The sequence below is a fragment of the Myotis davidii genome, unplaced genomic scaffold, assembly GCF_000327345.1.
Source record: "Myotis davidii unplaced genomic scaffold, ASM32734v1 scaffold395, whole genome shotgun sequence".
Classification (NCBI taxonomy): Eukaryota; Metazoa; Chordata; class Mammalia; order Chiroptera; family Vespertilionidae; genus Myotis; species Myotis davidii.
Window position 1 is genome coordinate 4041970 of NW_006287904.1, and position 19235 is coordinate 4061204.

At 42.9% G+C, this 19235-nt stretch overlaps 1 protein-coding gene across 1 annotated transcript in view; it reads left to right on the plus strand.

The window, feature by feature from the left end:
- STAC (SH3 and cysteine rich domain) overlaps nt 1–18306 on the plus strand; it is a gene marked incomplete at its 5' end in the record, with an annotated part of 95329 nt that extends 77023 nt beyond the window's left edge. The window contains 3 exons of the mRNA XM_006759656.2: nt 6432–6483; nt 6589–6726; nt 16563–18306. Coding sequence (XP_006759719.1) covers nt 6432–6483; nt 6589–6726; nt 16563–16661 — 289 coding nt within the window. The remainder of the gene's footprint in view (nt 1–6431; nt 6484–6588; nt 6727–16562) is intronic.
- Between the last annotated feature and the right edge of the window lie 929 nt (nt 18307–19235).

Genomic DNA, 19235 nt, shown 5'->3' on the forward strand with positions numbered 1-19235 from the left:
GCGTGATCCATGACAGTTCAGGAACATTCGCCAAATCCCATCCAAACGGCCCTTTCGTTGAATGCTTTTCCTCTGAGCTGGTCTCTGAACTTGGGAAAGTGCAGGCAGTCTTATGGATACCAGGCTTCAGACAAAATCAAATTGCCTCGTTCCGGAGTTCCTTGCTACCTACCCATGTTCTCAGACTGTAAAAGGCTCTGGACCAGGACTATGGAGAATGAGAAATGGGTCTCGCAAAAAAACTAAGCAGGAGATCTAAAATTAATGGAGCCCTTTGGCAGGCTCCCTTTTCTGTTTCCCTTAGCCTGGTTTTTCCAGGACATCTGTTTTGGCTGAGTGACTATGGCTGCTGTAAGCTTCATTTGGGGTTCTTTTTGCCTAATGAACGGGAAGGGGTGAGAAATATTAAAGATCTCTCCAAGTGCCTGCAGAGAAAATAGGGCGGTTCTGATGCGGTCTCACAAGGCTGGAGTAGAACAAGAAGCAGTCTGACCTAGTGGTGCTAGAAATGGACTCAAACCCTGCCTACTAGTGTGAAGTCTCCCTAAACCTTCTCTCTTGTGTGACAACGCAATATGTCATGCCCACTTCACTCAGTGAACATCGCTGTCCCCCTTCAGGCTCTTGAGCTGCCTCCTCAATCTGTTCAGCCTCTTTACTATAATCAGCCCCTGGGTGGTGGGCCCCCAGGCTTCCCACACCTCTGTGGTCACTACCTAAAGCAGAGGGGCAAGACGTAAGGGGGATGTAAAGAGAAGAAGAAGCTTTTCTGAAGCTCTGAATCACCCCAAAGATTAGTGTCTAAAGCCACTTAAGTCAAGGGAGTTCAAAGGCTATTTCATTAGTCAAATGTTCCTGCCAAAATCTAAGAGGACACTCAATTAAAAAGTAGTAATCACTAGATCTTCTAATTTCCAAGAGAAAAATTACATTTTAGGAAGAAATTAGAATTTGTAAATCCTTATTGTATATCGGTCACAGTGCTAAAGACTTCCACATATGCACCCTCATTTAATCCACACAATGACTTTGCAAAGTAAATATAGCTCATCTATTTGTGGTGCATAGTATGTAATTATATAAACATAATTGAGGTAGCTGAGTCTTTTAAAGGCATATTTTGTTTTGTTTAGAGGGTAAATTTCACATTTGTTTGTGCACCCAGCATAGTTTTCTTTCAGCAATCACACTTATACACTAGAAGGCCAGTGCACGGATTTGAGCACATGTGGGGTCCCTCAGCCTGGCCTACACCCTCTCACAATCCGGGAACCTTTGGGGGATGTCAGATAGCAATTTTTGGCCTGATCCTCAAAGGCCCAATCCAGGCAGGAGGGAGCCCAATCCTGTGCGTTGAACATCTGTCCCCTGTGGCCAGTGTGCGTCATAGGGACCAGTCAACCAGTCATTCGGTCATTCAGTCGCTTAGTATATATTACCAGTTTACATTTCATTCCCCTTTAAGATTACCAACATCTTAAGGGCAGTAACTATGTCTTATCAACAATAAATAGCCACCATCTATTGCAGGCTTATCTAAATGTGCTTTACAAATATTACCTCACTTAATTATCAAAAATATTGAGGAGATAGGTACTATTATTATCTTCATTTTACAGATAAGAAAACTGATTCTTAGACAAATCTTTTCATCTCTGTACACTCAGTGCACACCCAAAGCCTAACCTGTCATGAGCATTCAATAAATACTTGTCATATATATAATTTCCTTCAGCCCAATAGGCAGAGATAGCAAGATAAAGGAAGATAATATCCTTTGTATTCCAAAATATGCAGTCTATCCAAAACATTAGAACAGCACAGAAGGCCCAGAGCAGCCTGCCTTGTACTTGTGCTTCCAAAGGAGGGCCGGTGAGAGGGCTTGGGTTGTCCCAGACCGTGGGGAAGGTGTTTCTCAGAAGCAGTGACCTCAACAAAGGGGTGTCAGTGTCTCCACTCCCAGGAATCTATGCTCTCCTGGGGAATGGAGAGAGCTGAGCAGGGGAGGGGAGCCCAGGACAACTCACACTCCACCCTCCAGGAGCTCCCACCCTTAGAAGACCAAACCCTCTTCATAACACGTTGCAGAAGAGTTCCCTCTAGCTGGCTGGGCTCAGCGGGCATCATTCTTATAATCAGCACACGCTGTGCCCTCTCCATCCCTGAAACCAGTTTACCTGGGGATGGAAGAGATGGGTTCCTATGTCCGAGTGGAAAGCTGAGAAATGAGGGTGGCAAAGGACTACTGAGAATGAGCCCAGATAGCAACCAGCAAGCTCACATGCAAATACACATGAGCACACAGACACGCTCACAATGAAACTCTGTCCTTTGCCCCACTGACCCATAATTCTATAGTTAGCTTTTGTCATCTTGTTCCTACTCTTGTTGATGACAGTTCCCTCATCATTTCAAGACGTTCCATAAATTATGATATAACCACCCTGAGACTCTTCCTCTGAGCTTAAGACAATTTTGACTGAGCAAACCAAAAGGGGAGGCCAGCTATGGTGCCCTGACCTGCCTGCACCAAAAAGGAAGCGCATGCTTTCATGGTAGATGAATTGTGCTAGACTTTATATCATGCTATGTGTATAATTCTGGCTTAGAGCGCAGGCAGAATTGGTACCTCAGCTGAGGATGCTCTGATTAAATTAAGCTAAGGTAAATTTTTTTAAGTATTTGGGGCCTGATAGATTCATCCCCAAGAATTTGGAAATAAAGATAGATTTAAATTATAAAATCTACACATAATAGACCAGGAACATCAGGTCACCTGAAAGAAAGAGAATGGCTGTTAGATCACAGCTGGACTTACTTCGAACATGCTTGAAATGTGATAACCTTTTTGAAATGAGAAAGAATTGTTCCCTAGGAGGGGGCTTGGTCAGCCACCGAAGCATGTAACAATTGGAGGCAGAGAGTCATGCACTGGCAGTGTCCATCCTAGGACCAATCAGCACAAGGAGAATTTTAGGCATTAGACTTCCATTGTTTTGGGGAAAATGGCAAGGCTCCCCCATGTAGAGCAGGTGGACAGAATGCTTGGATTTAGTTCTCTTTTTTTTAAGATTTTTTATTGGTTTTCAGAGAGAGAGAGAGAGAGAGAGAAAAAAGCATCAATGTGAGAGCAAAACATCAATCAGCTGCTTCCTGCACACTCATTGCTGGGGATCAAGCCCTCAACCCAGGCATGTGCCCTGACTGGGAACCAAACCTGCAACTTTTTGGAGCATGGGACGACAACCAACCAACTGACCACACTTGCCAGGGTTGGATTTAGTTCTTTGATGGCAAGGCATAGCACCCAACACCATGGGAAGGAGAAGAGAACTGGTTTGAGAAGGGCTGCTAAAAGGGCCACATGGGCTAGCACCTTGGAGTCAGGTAACAGCAGGCTAGAGCTGTAGGGCCAGTACCTGGGGTGAGCTAGGTTTCCCAGGCTACCTGTGAATTAGCCAATTTGAATAATTTCACAGGTTCCAAGGCACAAAAGCAGTAACTAGTTGTCTGGTATGTGACTCTGGAGCAATTGGGGCTGGGGCTGGTGCCTGGTGGCTGGAGTTTGAGAGCTTGAAGGGAAGTGGTTGGGATGTTGACTTAATCGGCTCTTAAGGGAAACTCTCTAGTCTCTACCCGGAGTTTCAAAACTGGGTCAAGACACATTTAAAAAATAAATGTAAAACATTATATGACACAATGTGGTTTTATCTTGCATGCCTACTCAGATCCATCGCCTGGAGCCCAGTTGAAAAGGATTCTGAGCGCAGGCTCAGCAGGGAGCATCCTGAGATGGATGGGTGAGGCAAGGTAGGAGTATGGGCAGCACAACTCCCACAGCTGACCCAGATGCAGAGAGCTGCCGTCTTGGATTCCAGGGCTGCCCTAGAGCAAGAGCCTCCCTACAGTGAAAAAGAGGCATTAGCTGTCTTTACCAGATGACTAGAGCAGGGACTAATCGCAGGCGTCTACTCATTCTTTATGACTGCATCCGGTTCATTTTCTTCATTGCCCTTAAGACCATTTGCAATTATGTATGCACATTCTATACTTATTATGTATATATTTATTAAGTGTTTCACTATATATTTGCGTGTTTATTATTCATCTTCTCACTAGAATATTAGCTCCAGTGGGGACTTACTTGATTCACCAGAGTATAGCCTGTGCCTAGTAAAACAGCTTTTTCAGAGTTGGCATTCTAGAATATTTGTTGAACGAGTTGATGAATAAAAATAAATGAAACAGCCCTAGCTGGTTTGGCTCAGTGGATAGAGCATCGTCGACCTACGAACTGAAAGATCCCAAGTTCGATTCTGGTCAAGGGCACATGCCCAGGTTGTGGGTTCGATCCCCAGTGGGGGACTTGCAGGAGGCAGCCAATCTATGATTCTCTCTGATCATGTTGATTCCAGGTCAGAGTACATGCCCGGGTTGTAGGCTCAATCCCCAGTAGGGAATGTGCAGGAGGCAGCTGATCAATGATTCTCTCTGATCATGGATGTTTCTCTCTCTCTCTCCCTCTTCCTTCCTCTCTGAAATCAATAAAAATATATTTTAAAAAATAAAATAAATGAAACAATAAATGGATGAATGTAACTCTCCTTACTCACCAAGCAATTTCTTTTTATTCTGGTGGAGTTCTTTTTAAGGAAAAAACAATCCCCATTACAGTGTCAGGAGTATGTCTGGTATTTCTCATAAAATTAGAGCTTGTATCCAGGGAGTGCCTTATTCGTGTTTAGTTAACATGGCTCATGCACACAGGGGCAGTCCACCTCTGGGCACAGAGAGGCTCTAGCTAGACTAGAAAAATAGAGGTTGGATTTAGCAGTATCCTCTTTCACCCTTAGGAAAAGGTGCCCCCTCCAACCTCCAGTCTTATTTTCTACTTACAATTCCTACCAAGCCATCAGCAACGTCTTTGAAGTTGATACTAACACATGGTTTCTCAGGTTATTAGGTTAAATAAAACCTGCTGGAGCTAGAAAGATTTTTCTGCATCGACTTTCATCCTTGCTGCTTAATTAAATCCCTCACCTGGGAAAAGAGTAATTTTCAGCCATCTTGCGTTCTGTGGCATCAGCATGAAACTGTGACTTTTGAAATACCAAAATGCCAGTTGTATTTAATGTTTCAGGGGCAACAGCCTGTTCTATTTGGAATCCCCTACAGAGATAGATATTAACTGATGATTGAAAATGACAGCAGAGGAGATTGAATCAGAAGAGCAAAATGAGCACACAAATCTACTTCCCCTCTTTCTACAATTCCTAAAAATGTCAGAAAATATATTTTTTTTAAAGAGTACATCCATACCAGTACTAGGAAACAAGAAATAATGCTATCGGAGGCCCAAAAAATGGGAGTTTCCTGGCAGCCTAGGATATAGAATTGAGTTGAAAACAATGAAGATGCCAGAGACCAAGGAATGATCGGGGGGGGGGGGCGGGGGGGGACAACTTTAAATGTAAGAGCACAAAGAGACACTGAACTCAGCAAATTTACTGAAGAGCATGAGTTGTCTCTGGTGACTTGTATCTTCACCCTAACCTGCGTTCATGCCCTTTGTCGTGAGACTTTGCAATTCCTCTTACCACAGAGGTGGTACCTATTACCCCATCCCTTGAGTCTGGAATGGCCTCATGACTTGCTTTGCCCAATAGAAATGACAATGCATAGAGGGAAGTAAAACATACATCCACACACTCGAACACACATGCAGATGTGAAAATCAAACAAGAAGTGGCAAATCACCACCACATCAACAAAAACATGTAAGTCTTCAGTTAAACTCAAGTAATTCTTTATGAATGACATAGTGTGTATGCACACGCACACGTCTAGAACAAAATTCCCAATTATGCCAACATAAAAGGTGGCAGGCCAGGAAAGTAGAGCTAAGCAAAAGTATAATAGGTTTTAAGAAAGTACTGAGAAAATATAATGACTAATTTTAGATGTCACTAGTAAACAAAAGAAAAATCAAAATACATACACTAGTACCTACTCACATATAAATGTAAGTGTATGGGAAGGATCTAGGAGGAAACACAGGAAACCATTGACAGTGGTCGCCTCTGGGCAATGCAAGGAGATTGTAGGGCAGAATATGAAGGTCAACTTGCACCTTGAAACTTATCAACATCCAAATTTTGGAGTTTTTAACAATGCAAATATGATTATTTTGTATAAAAATAAAGCTAAAAATTATTTTTTAATACAGCTATAAAATTTTACTTGCTTTCAATATGTAACAAAGCTACTTTCATGAGTGGGAAAAACTGGTAAAAGTCATGTTTACTTTGTTCCTGTGTATTTTAGGATCATTTGTATCAATGAAAATGTTGCTTCCGACTTCTAAGTAGCATTTTTTTTGTTGTTTCATCCCCTTCTGCTTTCTCACTCAACTCATTCACTTTGCATTCTAGACCAGGAGACATGATCACTCTTCTAGAAGACTCCAATGAAGACTGGTGGAAAGTACGTATTTCTCTTTCTTTAAAAAAAAAATCATTTGATTACTGTCACTGCAATGAATGCTATAATTACAAGGAATTGTGGATGCATGTCTCCTTTTCCTTTCAGGGGAAAATTCAAGACAGGATTGGCTTCTTTCCAGCCAACTTTGTTCAGAGAGTCCAACAGAATGAGAAGATTTTCAGATGTGTGAGAACCTTCATTGGGTGTAAGGAACAGGGGCAGATCACACTGAAAGAGAATCAGGTGAGTAATATTGAGTCTGACCAAAATAGAGTAACAGCCATCTACAAATCTGAAAGAGTGGGTCCTATTCCAAGTCTTCACCTTGAGAAAAGATATGCTCACGCCAACCATATGAGTGCAGTAGGATCTCAACATGCAAAACCAAAATGTTAGGAAGCTGACTGGGTGGGGTCTGTCCACCAGAGGAAATGTACGTAACATGGCGACAGGATGAGGACGTCTGGTCCCCATGCTTTTCTCTGAGGGTCACTAGTCTCTGATGTGGGCAGCTACTCCAGTCTGGGCTCTGTGCTGGTCTCCATTAATGTGTGGTCCACTTTTCATGGTCTCTTGGGGATATTTTGCTGTCACTTGGGGCTGTGTTGCATAGTTCACTGCATTTGCTTTCAGTCACAAAGACCCCCTCATGAGTCTCCTTGTGCAGATTCCAACCCTCTGCCTGCTCCCTGGAAACCATGACACTCCCTAACCAGGGACTGTCTCAGGCCCGGGCCCTGGATATCACCCTACATCGAATGTAGAGATGAATGTGGGGTTCACTGTGATGACGTCGATTTCCTGAGAAGTGAGGCAGGAACCCCAGCCTCCTTGCTTCATGCTCCCCCATTCCCTCCTGGAATGTCGACAGAGACAAAGAGACACAACAGGCACAGCCGAGCCCTCCGTCCAGCAGAGACAGGCTTTCCTCCTGCCTCCTCTCCTCTGACTGCAACTCCCCTCCTGTCATGTCCTGTGTCCTCACTATAGACCGAAATAGTATGTGCAGACCTTCGTGTTTGCTCTTGATGTATTTGGGGATACTTTCAGAAATTAGACATCCGAAATTTATTTTCTCTCTTAATAAAGTCTCATTAGAATCCAGACCCAGATCCCGCTCATCACTCTCCCAAGGTACCACAGCCCCACCACTGCCACCACTGCCACCCAGGCCCGTCTGAATCTCAGGACCCCACAGCACCAGGTGGCCCATAGAGAACGATGGGTCAGGAAGAAGTGTGAGAAAACTGGAATAGGAAACAAGGTAGCCTGATGACCTCCCAGAGGGACCAGAAAGGAGAAGCCTTAAGAGATAATGATAGACCCCCTGGGACATTTCCAATCAGACCGTCTCCCTTTGCAGAACTGAGGACAGACCTAAGAGAGGGGATCAAAACCTTCAAATACTGTGTCACCATTTTAAATGATGGTTTTATAAACAGCAAAGGAATAAGTGAAGTATTAACGATACAAGGGTGGTGAAAAAGTAAGACAAACACAAGGGGAAAGAGAAAACATCGGAAGGTTTGTTTAAGCGTTTTCTCTTTGCATTTAAATTGCTTTCATGGTGTAAAGGTTTAAAAACTAACTTTTAAAAGAAGCAAAGTTAAAAATACTCCATCTTATCTTCTGAATCTAATGATGTAAAAGTACACAGGGTTGCTGGGATTTTTCTGGGCCTCAGTTTTGCACATGCTCAGGCCACACACACACACACACACACACACACTCACACAGCACACCACCACATCCCACCATTACTGCATCTAATTGCAGTAGTTGTTGCTGATAGAAATGCAACATTCCATGATTGAATGGCAATCTGTGGGGTTGGGTAGGGCATACCACCCAGCCTCTTCACTTAGACACTAGAGGCCCAATGCACGAAATTCATGCAAGAGTAGGCCTTTCTTTCCCGGCTGCCAGCCAGCTTTCCTCCAGCACCCGGGACCCAGGCTTTTCTCGCAGCCCCTGCTTCGTCCGGAAGGACGTCTGATCTAATTAGCATATTACACTTTTATTATAGATGTTTAAGACACAACACAGCTTTCAGCTGAACCTAGAACCACATAGATCTGCCTGTAATTCTGTAGGAAAGTAACATAACCCCTGATAGGTGCCCAGCCTGGTGTTTCTTAAGGTGTGGTCTTTGGACCACCTGACTCAGAATCACCTGGGAGCTTGCTGAATATGCAGATTCCTGACTCCACCCTAGACCTGTTGAAGCAAAACCTTTCAGGGTAAAAGGCAGAAAATCAGTCTCTTTTACAGACTCCCCAAGTGTTCTGAGCAAAGTTAATGGTTGAGAATGACCTTCATTTTCATTGCCTCACTTTAAGTCCTATTATAGCTCTGTGAGAACTGAAGGCATTTTTATTTCCAATTACATACTGATCGACAAAAGCCACTGAGGTCTCTTTATCGCTACACAAATTCTCTATTTTCAAAATTTGTCAGTGTGGCAACCAATTTCAGGGTCAGCCACTTGAAAGAAAATTTACATTTTTAAAAAATATGTTTTTATTGATTTTTAGAGAGAGAGGAAGAGAGAGGAACAAAGAGATAGAAACATCCATGAGAGAGAAACATCACCTTGCACGTCCCCTACCGGGGATGGATCCAGCAGCCCGAATATGTGCCCTGTCTGGCAATGGAACTGCAACCGCTTGGTTCCTGGGTTGGCACTCAACCACTGAGCCACACTGGCCGGGCGAAAATTTACATTTTACAAATCTGTTATTGAGAAAAAGCTTAAATTGGTCTCCATTTTAGTATCCTAAATTATTTTAGCTATAAAATTTCAAAGCATGCTTGTTAATGGAGGTGATTACAATGTAGTAACAAGAACATGGATTCCAGTGTCACACCAAAATGGATCCATATTCTATGCAGTTTTGGCAGAGTCACCTGTGAATATCAACATTCCCATCTGTAAAATGGGTATAGTAGCATCTCCCTCTTGACTTGCAGTGAGGGTTAAATGTTATCACCTGTATAAAGTCCCAGCACAGTGCCTGACCAGGGTGGAAGCTTAGTAAAGTCATTTCCTTTCCTGCCATCATCACTCAGAGTTAAGCCTAACTGGGGAATTCATCTGCAGTGGCAATGTCGCCTAAAATTACCTATTAAGCATCCAAAAATAGCCAGTATGATATTTATAACCCTAAAAATATAAAGAGACAAAAACTCATTAGCAGAGGAATAGAAGAAATTTGATTCTGAAAATAAATGCATCTCTGATTAAATCATGTTTCTGCCTCTGGGGTAAATTTGTCTCAAAGTCATTGTATTATTTTTTCAAAAAGCCTCTGTTTCCAAATAGAATTAAGCTACCCTTTTGTTGTGAACACAATTAGAGTCTGCCATGACATGAGTATGTTTTTTTCATTTTTGACATTTTAAAAGTATCCTTATTAAACCAACTTTAAGCACCATAAACGTATTTTTAGTTCATTCCACAGCCTGTCATCCCTATAAAACTGTTTTCATTGATTCTTTGTGTTCTATAAAGCTTTAGATAAATAAAAATATTTTAGATTATAAAACTAGACTGCATTTATTGTGGAGAAAAACTGGAAAAGTATAAAGAAAAAATCAAGATCACAAGTAATTCACCAATCTACTATTATTAACAAAAACACTTTGGTATATTTCTCACCAAACTTTTCTTCTAATTTATATTTTGATATTATATTCTGTTTAGTTCCCAACTAAATTTTTAAACTTAGTCACTAAATGTTTATGCAAACACAGTGTTTTTTTTTTTAACAATTGTATAACAAACATGTCATATATAAATCAGAAGTTGATAAATCCATTGATCAAATCTGGCCTGGCTTTTAAATAAAGTTTATTAGGACCAAGTTTATTAAAAGATAGCCTCATGCATATATGTAATCTGATACTGCTTTCACACTATAATGGTTGAGTTGGGTCATTGCAACAGAGACAATATGGCCTGAAAAGCCTAAAATATTTACTATTTGGTCCTTTACAGAAAAAATTAGTGGACTCCTAATCTAGGTGTACAAGTATTTAAGTATTCTATTGTTGGATGTTTAGAGTTTTTATTTGATTAACTGCTATTGATAACTACAATAAACATCTTTAAACCTAAATCTTTCTCCATACCTCTGACTACTTCCTAAGGATATACTTTAGAGCTTATAGGAAAACATATAAAAGATTTTTACAATTCTTGATACATTCTACAAAACTGCCTCTAAAAAAGTTGGGCTGATTTATACCCACATCAACTGTTTATGAGAATATTCAGGTCACCACATCCTTGTCTGAATTGAACATTAGTATTTTTATATCACTTGGTAGATGAATAATATTTCATGTTGATCTGCATTTCCAGGATAGTTAGAGAGGTTGAAATGTTATCACATATGTATTAGGCATTATATTTCTTTTACAGAATAATCAATTTGAGTACTTAACCTATTTTCTTGCACTATTGAAAAAGTTTCCTGTCTTTTAAGAATATTTACAACTGGTTTACCACATGTGGCCAACATTTTCTTATTTATCATTTGGCCTTTAATCTTAATGCTTCTCCCTTCAGAAACTTAGTAATTCATTGATTGAACCATCTCCATTTTATCCTATTTCCCTTCAAGTGTTCATCTCTGTTTCGCTTTCTACTTTATCACTCTCCACTTCTTCCTAAGAGAACATTTCAAGAGACCTGCTTCACTTTAATTTTCTGAAGTTTCAATTCAGTCCTTCATTGCTTTTCACACAGATTTTAATTTAGTGATCATTTCCTTACAGTGTTTTCTTCTCAATTAGCCCCCTTTCTTCTGCAACATGTTCTCTTTACATCTCATTACATCATTCTTAACCTCAAAAGAGTCTTTCCTTAAAACATCGAGGCTAAGCCTTCCTTCAACCTACTCTACCCACTTATTCTTTCAGACATATGCACATATTTTCTGCAATATTTTCTTATGTTTCATAGTAACAGCCTTGATCCATTTATCTTGTGGTAAGCGGAACAAGAGCCTCATGTCCTAATCCCGAAAACTTTGAGCATGTTGCCTTAGCATGGCAAGGAGGACTAGCAGATGTGGTTAACTTTAGGATCTTGAGCTGGGAAATTATCCTGTATTATCTGGATGAGCCCAGTGTAACCACAGGAGTCCTTATGAGAGGAGGACAGGAGGGTCAGAGTCAGATAAGTAGACATGGCGACGGAAGGGGAGGTCAGAGAGAGAAATTGGAAGAAGTTATGCTGCTAGCCTTGAAGATGGAAGAAGGGGCCAGGAGCCAAGGCATATGGGTGGCCTCGAATAGCCGAGGGGAAGGAAACAGATTCTTTCGTACAGCCTCCCAAAGAAATGCAGCCCTATTGACACCTTGATTTTAGGACTTCTGATCTCCAGAACTGCAAGAAAATAAATCTGTGTTCTATCAAGTCGCCAAATTTATTACAGCAGCCATAGGAAACTAACGCAAAGGGGACTTTGCAGATAGATTAAGGTTATGGACCTGTGATGGGCAATATCTTAGATTGTCTTGTTTGGCCAAATCTAATCACTTGCACCCTTAACAGCAGTGAAATGTATCTGACTAGAGTCAGAGATGCCAAAAAAGAGGGCCAAAGAGAGATGAGATCAGAGATTAAGTATAAAAAGGACTCAACCCACCCATACTGGATTCGAAGATGTAGGACTAAGCCCCAAGGTAGGGAATACAGGTGGCATTTGAAGTTGACAGTCAGCAAGAAAGCAGGCACCTCAGTCCTGCAACCCCACGGAACTGAATTTGGCAATAACTTAAGTGAGCCTGAAACTGGATTCTCTCCTAGGAAAACAGAAAGGAAAGAAAAGACTAGGGCCCCGTTGACTTCTGGATTTTGGCCTTGTGAAACCCAGAGCCGAGAAAACTAGCCAAGCGCACCAGACAGCAGACCTACAGAACTGTGAGATAATAAATTGTTCCATTTAATGCCACTAAGTTTGTAGTAATTTGTTACAACCATAGCAAACTAATACACATCTCGAGTTACAAAACTCAAATTGAGTCAAACTCAGAAGGTATATTTTACTCATATAATAAGAGACCTGGATTCAGGGAACTTCTTGGATTCCATGGTCAGAGCTTCAGATTTTTCTACCTTTATGCTCTGCCACTGTTGCGATATTAGCCACCTCCCCTCGTGGTCATAGATGGCTGCAGCCACTCCAAGCATCCCTTCCAGATGAGGAGAGAGATTTTCTTCCTAATCCACCTCTTTTAAGAGGAAAACACACTTTCCCATCCTGGTTCATTGGCTGGAACCACTAAGAGAATCACTAGCCTGGAGAACAAAAGCAGACTTGCACCAATTAGGATTTACCTGAATCATGTTGCAGAGATAAAGACAACAGAACAAAAGTCAGAACTCGGCTGTGTGGGAAAAGAGCAGAAAGTACTGTAGATGTCAACCAACAGCCTCGAGCCATTTCCTTCTCCTAGAACAAGGAGTGATCAGTGCAGAGCTGAGGTTTCCCAGTGGAAAAGATGAGTGGAGCGGTGTGGGTCCAGCTCAGGGTCCACTCAGGGGAACTCAGGTCTACTCAGTTGGAGGAGCAGGTAATTATGTATGACTCATACTGACTTCCAGCACCTGAGAAGCATTTATCTAATGTTGGTCTGCTAGGTTGAGTTAGGACTTGCTTCTTTTGCCATTACTTCCCCACCCCCCTCACCCCAGCCCACCCCCCCGCCAACATTCTGAACTCCTGGAGTACATAAAAACCACTTTCAGCTTTGTCTGTTACCCCCATAGTCTTTCTGTCTCCATTCCCACCCATTGTGTTTTATTTGTTGGGACCTCAACTCCCAGGAGTCACTTGTGCCACCTCTATCTATTTTGCCCCACTTCCTGTCATTTCCTTTTCTAAGAGGTCCACAGCTTCTAATAAATGTAGAAAGAAAAGCATTGATTTGGAGGAGTAGAGTCCCTCATAATAGAGAAATGGCTGCCCAGTTTTCAGCTCTGGGCCGCTGCTGCATCTGTGAGCCTGAGACTGACCTTGGAGGAGGAGGTCTCTTTTAGGCTGGTGGATTTATCCTTGACACAGCAGCACAACTTGCTTCAGTCATCAACTGAGCTCAGCACCAAAGGTCTTAAAGAAATTCCAATCAGCTTCTGAATGTCCGTCAGTCTTGGCATTTAGTGTATGACCCTTCTTCTCTACCTCCAACCCTGTATCTTTTCACAGGTATTTTGAGGGGAGCACTCAATCCAAGAGTGCCAGGCAACAAAATCTTTTTAAATAAAACAATTGCTCATCTATGAGCGGCAATCATTTTAATGTTAATGAGTTTGGAGGACATGCAGGGAACAACCTTAAATGGTTTTAAGTACATGTGATCCCAGAAGACTTCAGGATTTTAACCAGATAGGGCCAAATGGGGCTGAGCCAATAGAGGCACTTGACCATTATGCAACAGAATTTGAGGCAACAGAGAAGAAGTGGAGGGCCAGGGAGTGAGTCAGCAAGCAGATATCAAGTTGAGAGAAGAGTGTGGAAAATCCAGCCCACCCCATTGACTTTAAGAAGTAGGGGGAGTGAGAACAGGTGAGTGGTAGAGCTACAAATGCACCAACTGGAGCAGAAACATGGATGAGTGGTATTAAAGTAGTAATAATAATATAGACTAAGAGGCCAAAGAGTGGATGCTAAGTGTTGAAGATTAACTACGAAGCTGAATTTGCAAGCCAGCAAAGAGTCTAGGCCAGGGGTGGGCAACCCCTGGCACACGTGCCAAACATGGCATGCCAGTAACTTTTGCTGGCACTCAAAACCTTCTCTTATAATCTTCCATTTACAATTTTTTTCTTAATATCGACTTTTTTATTTTTCAGATAAATTCAGTGTAGGTGCATCTTAGATAAATAAATAATTTTACATAACATGTATACATTAAAAAATAAATGTATTTTTCATCATCATATACTGTGTTTTTGTTGCTCGAATGAATTTTATTGTTTCTTCAAGGTTCTTCAACTTGAGGAGAATTTTGAGTCAGAGATTTTGCGAGTTTTGGCACGCACTCACAAAAAGGTTGCCCACCCCTGTTCTAGGCTCTGGGGCCTGAGATCAGGGAAGAAATGAGATAAATCGTTTAAGATAGAAAATAATAACTTTTATCTGTTTCATATTAGAAAGGCAAAGTCTCCGAGGGATGCTGCGGGGCTGGCTATAGCTGGGCTTGGTAGCTAGCTTAGCACTGGGCTGGCTGAAGATGGAATACTGAGTATGTGAGGTGCCTCTGCTCTGTATATGCTGCACCCACCTTGGTGTTGAGATGCCCAGCTAACCACAGCTACACATGATGCAGCAAAGTCAAGTCTACACCATTGTCAGTGAGCCGAGTGGACTGGTCAGGATTGGTCAGCAGTAGGAAGAAAATTGGCTCAGCCTTTGGAAGTCTTTGGCTATAAAGAGGGAGGGGATATGGAGAGAGGAAGGAAGGAAGAGAATGAAAAAGGAGACACAGAAGGATGGCAACAGGTAGCAAAAGAAAAAGAGGGGAGAGGGAAGGAATGGAAAGAGAACTGCTTTAAATAAATCTGACCCTCTCCTTTCTCCACTTAAAATCCTTTAACACCCAACTGTTGATTGATGCCAACGTTCATTTTTGCCTTTTTCCCATGCTGCAGAGTCCTGATTTTTGTTTTCTTGTCCATCTGTATCTTCTATGACTCAGGTAAATCCTAACTGAACTGATTGAATGGGTCCTATTCTCCTTCCTGGTGATTATGTTGGTGGTTGTCTTGTGACCCAGGTCCAGTCAGTGAGACTGGTCAGAAGGTCAGCTAAGGGACTTAGCAGGCTTAGCATGGCTGCATGTCCCACATGCCTGGCCCTGGCAGCCTCTCTGGCTTTATCTCACACCATTCACCACCTCCATCTCTGGCTGCATTGTTCTAGCTAGTCATTCCAAGGTGCCACAAAGTTACCCGCTAGGTTAGATCAGATTGCCATCTATTTTCACATCAGCACCTTTTTCTTTACTCATTAATCATTCAAAAAATATTAGCTACTTAAGCTGTCAGTCAGTTTTACGAAGTGTTGTTCACTGGATGATCAGTGACTAACACAGGCATGATCCTTACACTCAACATGCACGAAATGACTCAATGAAATGTCTTTCTTCTCAGTTCTGCTCACTAAACAATATGAGAGCAGGAGTCTGTCTGTTTTCACTAGTTTCCAAGCTTCTGGAATGGTATCTAGCACATAGTAGGTTCCCAATAAAAATTTGTTGAATGAATGCAGAAAGCAGGGAATGACAGGTTCCTTAGACAATTGAGGTATCTCTGATGTGGCCTAATGAGTTAAATATTTGCTAGCATAATAAGCCATCCAGCTTGTCTAGGACCGAGGCATTTTCCAGGATATGGGACGTCCAGTGCTAAAATTGAGAAAGTCCTGGGCAAACCAAAACAAGTTTGTCACCCTATTTGTGACCCTTCAACCCAAAGGAGCTCCTCTGGTTCTCCCTCAGCTCCCACCCCTTTCTACTCACAATTAATCTTCTGAGCTGGTCTTTCCATTCCACCTCTAAATGAAAGGAAATGTTCCCAGCTCTGCCACTGCTTCCTAAAATGGTAGATTCTCAAGCTTTTCTTCATCCTCATTCATCAAGCTAAATCTCAGAAAGTATTCAATCCCTGGACTAGTTCCAAACCCAGGGTTCTGCCTAATTTAAAAAAAAAAATTATTGTTTTGAGAGAGAGAGAGGCAGAACAAGAGAGAGAGAGAGAAAAAATTAGAGAAAAACATGTATTGTTGTTCCACCTATTTATGCATTCATTGGTTGATTCTTACATATGCCCTGACCAGAGATCCGAACCTGCAACCTTGGCATATCGGAACAATGCTCTACCCAACTGAGCTGCCTGGCCAGGGCTGCCTAATGTTTTATCAAACCTTTTCTCACAGAGCCACAACTTCCCACCCTCACACTGCTCTCTCTTTTCCAACTCAATGCCCCGCTGACCTCAGTCAGCAGTGATTCCGGTGTAGGTTCTAGCTTCTTTCTTGTTGACACTTGTTTTCTCTTTCCTTGGCACTCAGATCTGCCTGACTTCTGAAGAAGAACAGGACGGCTTCATCAGAGTCCTCAGTGGAAAGAAGAGAGGCCTTGTCCCCCTGGATGTCCTAGAAAATGTCTGATTACGGGCCCCTCCTCCTTTTGCAGTAGGCAAGCCCTGCTGCAATGCCTCATCTCACACTGTGTCAACCCAGAGGAGCTGTCACAATGACCCGGCCACCCAGGAAACAGGGAGACCAGACTCAAGGATGTGAGACTGTGGAGTATCAGCCACAAGACAGAGTGTCCATCGCACAGCTTATCCTGGCTGCCCAAGGTGGGGATGAGGCCGAGAGAGCCACTGGCAAAGTTGAGGTCCCTACCTGGTGGCAGTAGCAGGACAGCACCCACAGCTGTTCCCCAGGACCCAACTCCCTCCCTGCCCATGTGGTGTAAGTTAACCCACTGAAGTGTACTCCAGTCTGCAGTGTGGCCCCAGTGTGAGGTTCAGGTCCATGTAGTCAAGTGTGATTCAGATTCCAGACCTTTGTCCTCAATACCAACCAATGAGCAGCATCACATTTGAGACCCCAAGCAGTCCCTCTGCAGAGCACCAGGAAGTCCCACTTCCTAGCTCCCAACATTCCAGGGTTCCCCAGGACCCCTCGCTTTGTGGTTGTGCTGTCTCTTCTGGGTCCTAGCGGTGTGCATTACATGTGAGAGCCAAGTTGATGTGTCACCAACTACAAAGACCTGACCTGCTCAAATATGACAGGCAGTCTCCCCTGCTGCTCTAGGGTCCGACAGGTGACAGAGCAGGACAGGAGGTCTGAACTCAAAGGGCAAAGTGGGGATAGAGTAGGGTAAGGGGCCCTTATTTATTGAAGATTATACAGCCCTTTCAGTAATGAAGTCCTTTCCCCAAGGAGATGGAGCTGGGGAAGAGAATGTGGCAGAAAGCTTTCTCCATGCAGAGCTTCACTTCCATTGTATGTCTTCTGTGTTAGGGGAACATTTCCCATCATGCCATTTTGTGGGACTCCCGCTTGGGGGGCTGAGTCCACCTTGCAAAGGACCAGAAACATGGAAGAGATCCAATAGCATCTTGGGAGAAAATTAGCCACGTTGGAATCCATTCCTCTTTAGGGCAGTATATTCTACCCTAGCAGAGGGCAAATGGAAAACAATCCCGAGTCCTTCAGCCTCTGAACGCAGAGGAAGGTGGGGCCTATTTAGCATCCACTAGGGTAGTCTCTGTTACTCTGTACTTGTACTAATGTTTACAAGAATGCAATATACTGTGATGCCTTCCTCCTCATTCCAACGTGCATCCTAGTCCTCTTGAATATGGTTAAACTTCACAATGACCTTGGAATCAATGTCAGTTTGATGTATTCTGGTGCAGAGCAATAAAGCATTAGAACAATTGGTTTTAAAAAGACTTAAGTGGCTGCATCCTGTGCATGTAAGCATCATTGGGAAACCAAAGCTTCATCCATCTCCATGTACTTCTTTTGTTACTGCTCAGCATGAAGTTGGGAGCGGAAATTGGGTGGCTGCTGGTTTCACAGTACTTTGGATGCCTTACTCTTGTTTTCAAGCCAGCCCCCGTCTCTGATACAACATGTAACACCGAGCATATAGAGTTGGGCGGATTCTTTGAGAGCCAGGGTAGATAAGATGACTGCCGTTCTGTAACATGGAATGCCAGGTACCAACGCTCTCTGCCTCCAATTCAATATTCCACTTAATAAAAACAAACATGTTGGCTGGAAGGAGCATAGAAAACATGTGTCCTGATCTCTTCTTTCCGGTAGAATATCCATTGAAGCCCTTTGGTAAGGGGGTGTCACATCCTATGCAAATTTGCATTTAAAAGTCAGTTTGGTCCGGCCGGCATGGCTCAGTGGTTGAGCATTGACCTATGATCCAGGAGGTCACGATTCAATTTCCAGTCAGGGCATATGCCTGGATTTCAGGCTCCATCCCCAGTGTGGAGCATGCAGGAGGCAGTCAATCAATGATTCTCTCGCATCATTGATGTTTCTCTCTCTCTCTCTCTCCCCCTCTTCCTTCCTCTTTGAAGTCAATAAAAAATATATTTAAAATAAAATAAAATGAAAAGTCAGTTTGTCCTTTGAAGAGGAGGCTGTGTTAGGCAGCCTCCAAAGTAGTCCCCCGATGAACAATCCCTGCTCCTGACAGCGTTGCCTTTGTGTAGCCCACGGCCACACTGAGTCAGGGCTGGTCTTACGTGACCAACAGAACACAGCGGAGGTGATATTGCAGGGCATGTGGGGCTGGGTCCAAGAGTCCTTGCAGCTTCTGCCTTGACCTTATGGAACATTCACCCTGGGGATCCTGAGCCACCATGGATGTTTGTTTACTCTGAGGCCACCATGCAGGTGGGGCCAGTGAAGAGACCACACGCTTCTGCAGTAGGTCACTCAATCCATTTTTGAGTGATTTTTTTAAATAAAAAATACATAACTGGAACAGGGACTTTGTAATTTGAGCCAAGGCTAGAAAGGAGAAGACATACTTTCAGCAAAATGAGGCCCAAAAGTTTTTGCAAACATCAAGACATCTCCAAATGCAAGATATCTACGTAGTGTGCCTTAGAGATCTGGTCACCCAGATATTAGAGAAAAAGGCAGTGTTCCTCACAGCACAGACTGCCACAGATGCTTAGAGAGAGAGAGAGAGAGAGAGAGAGA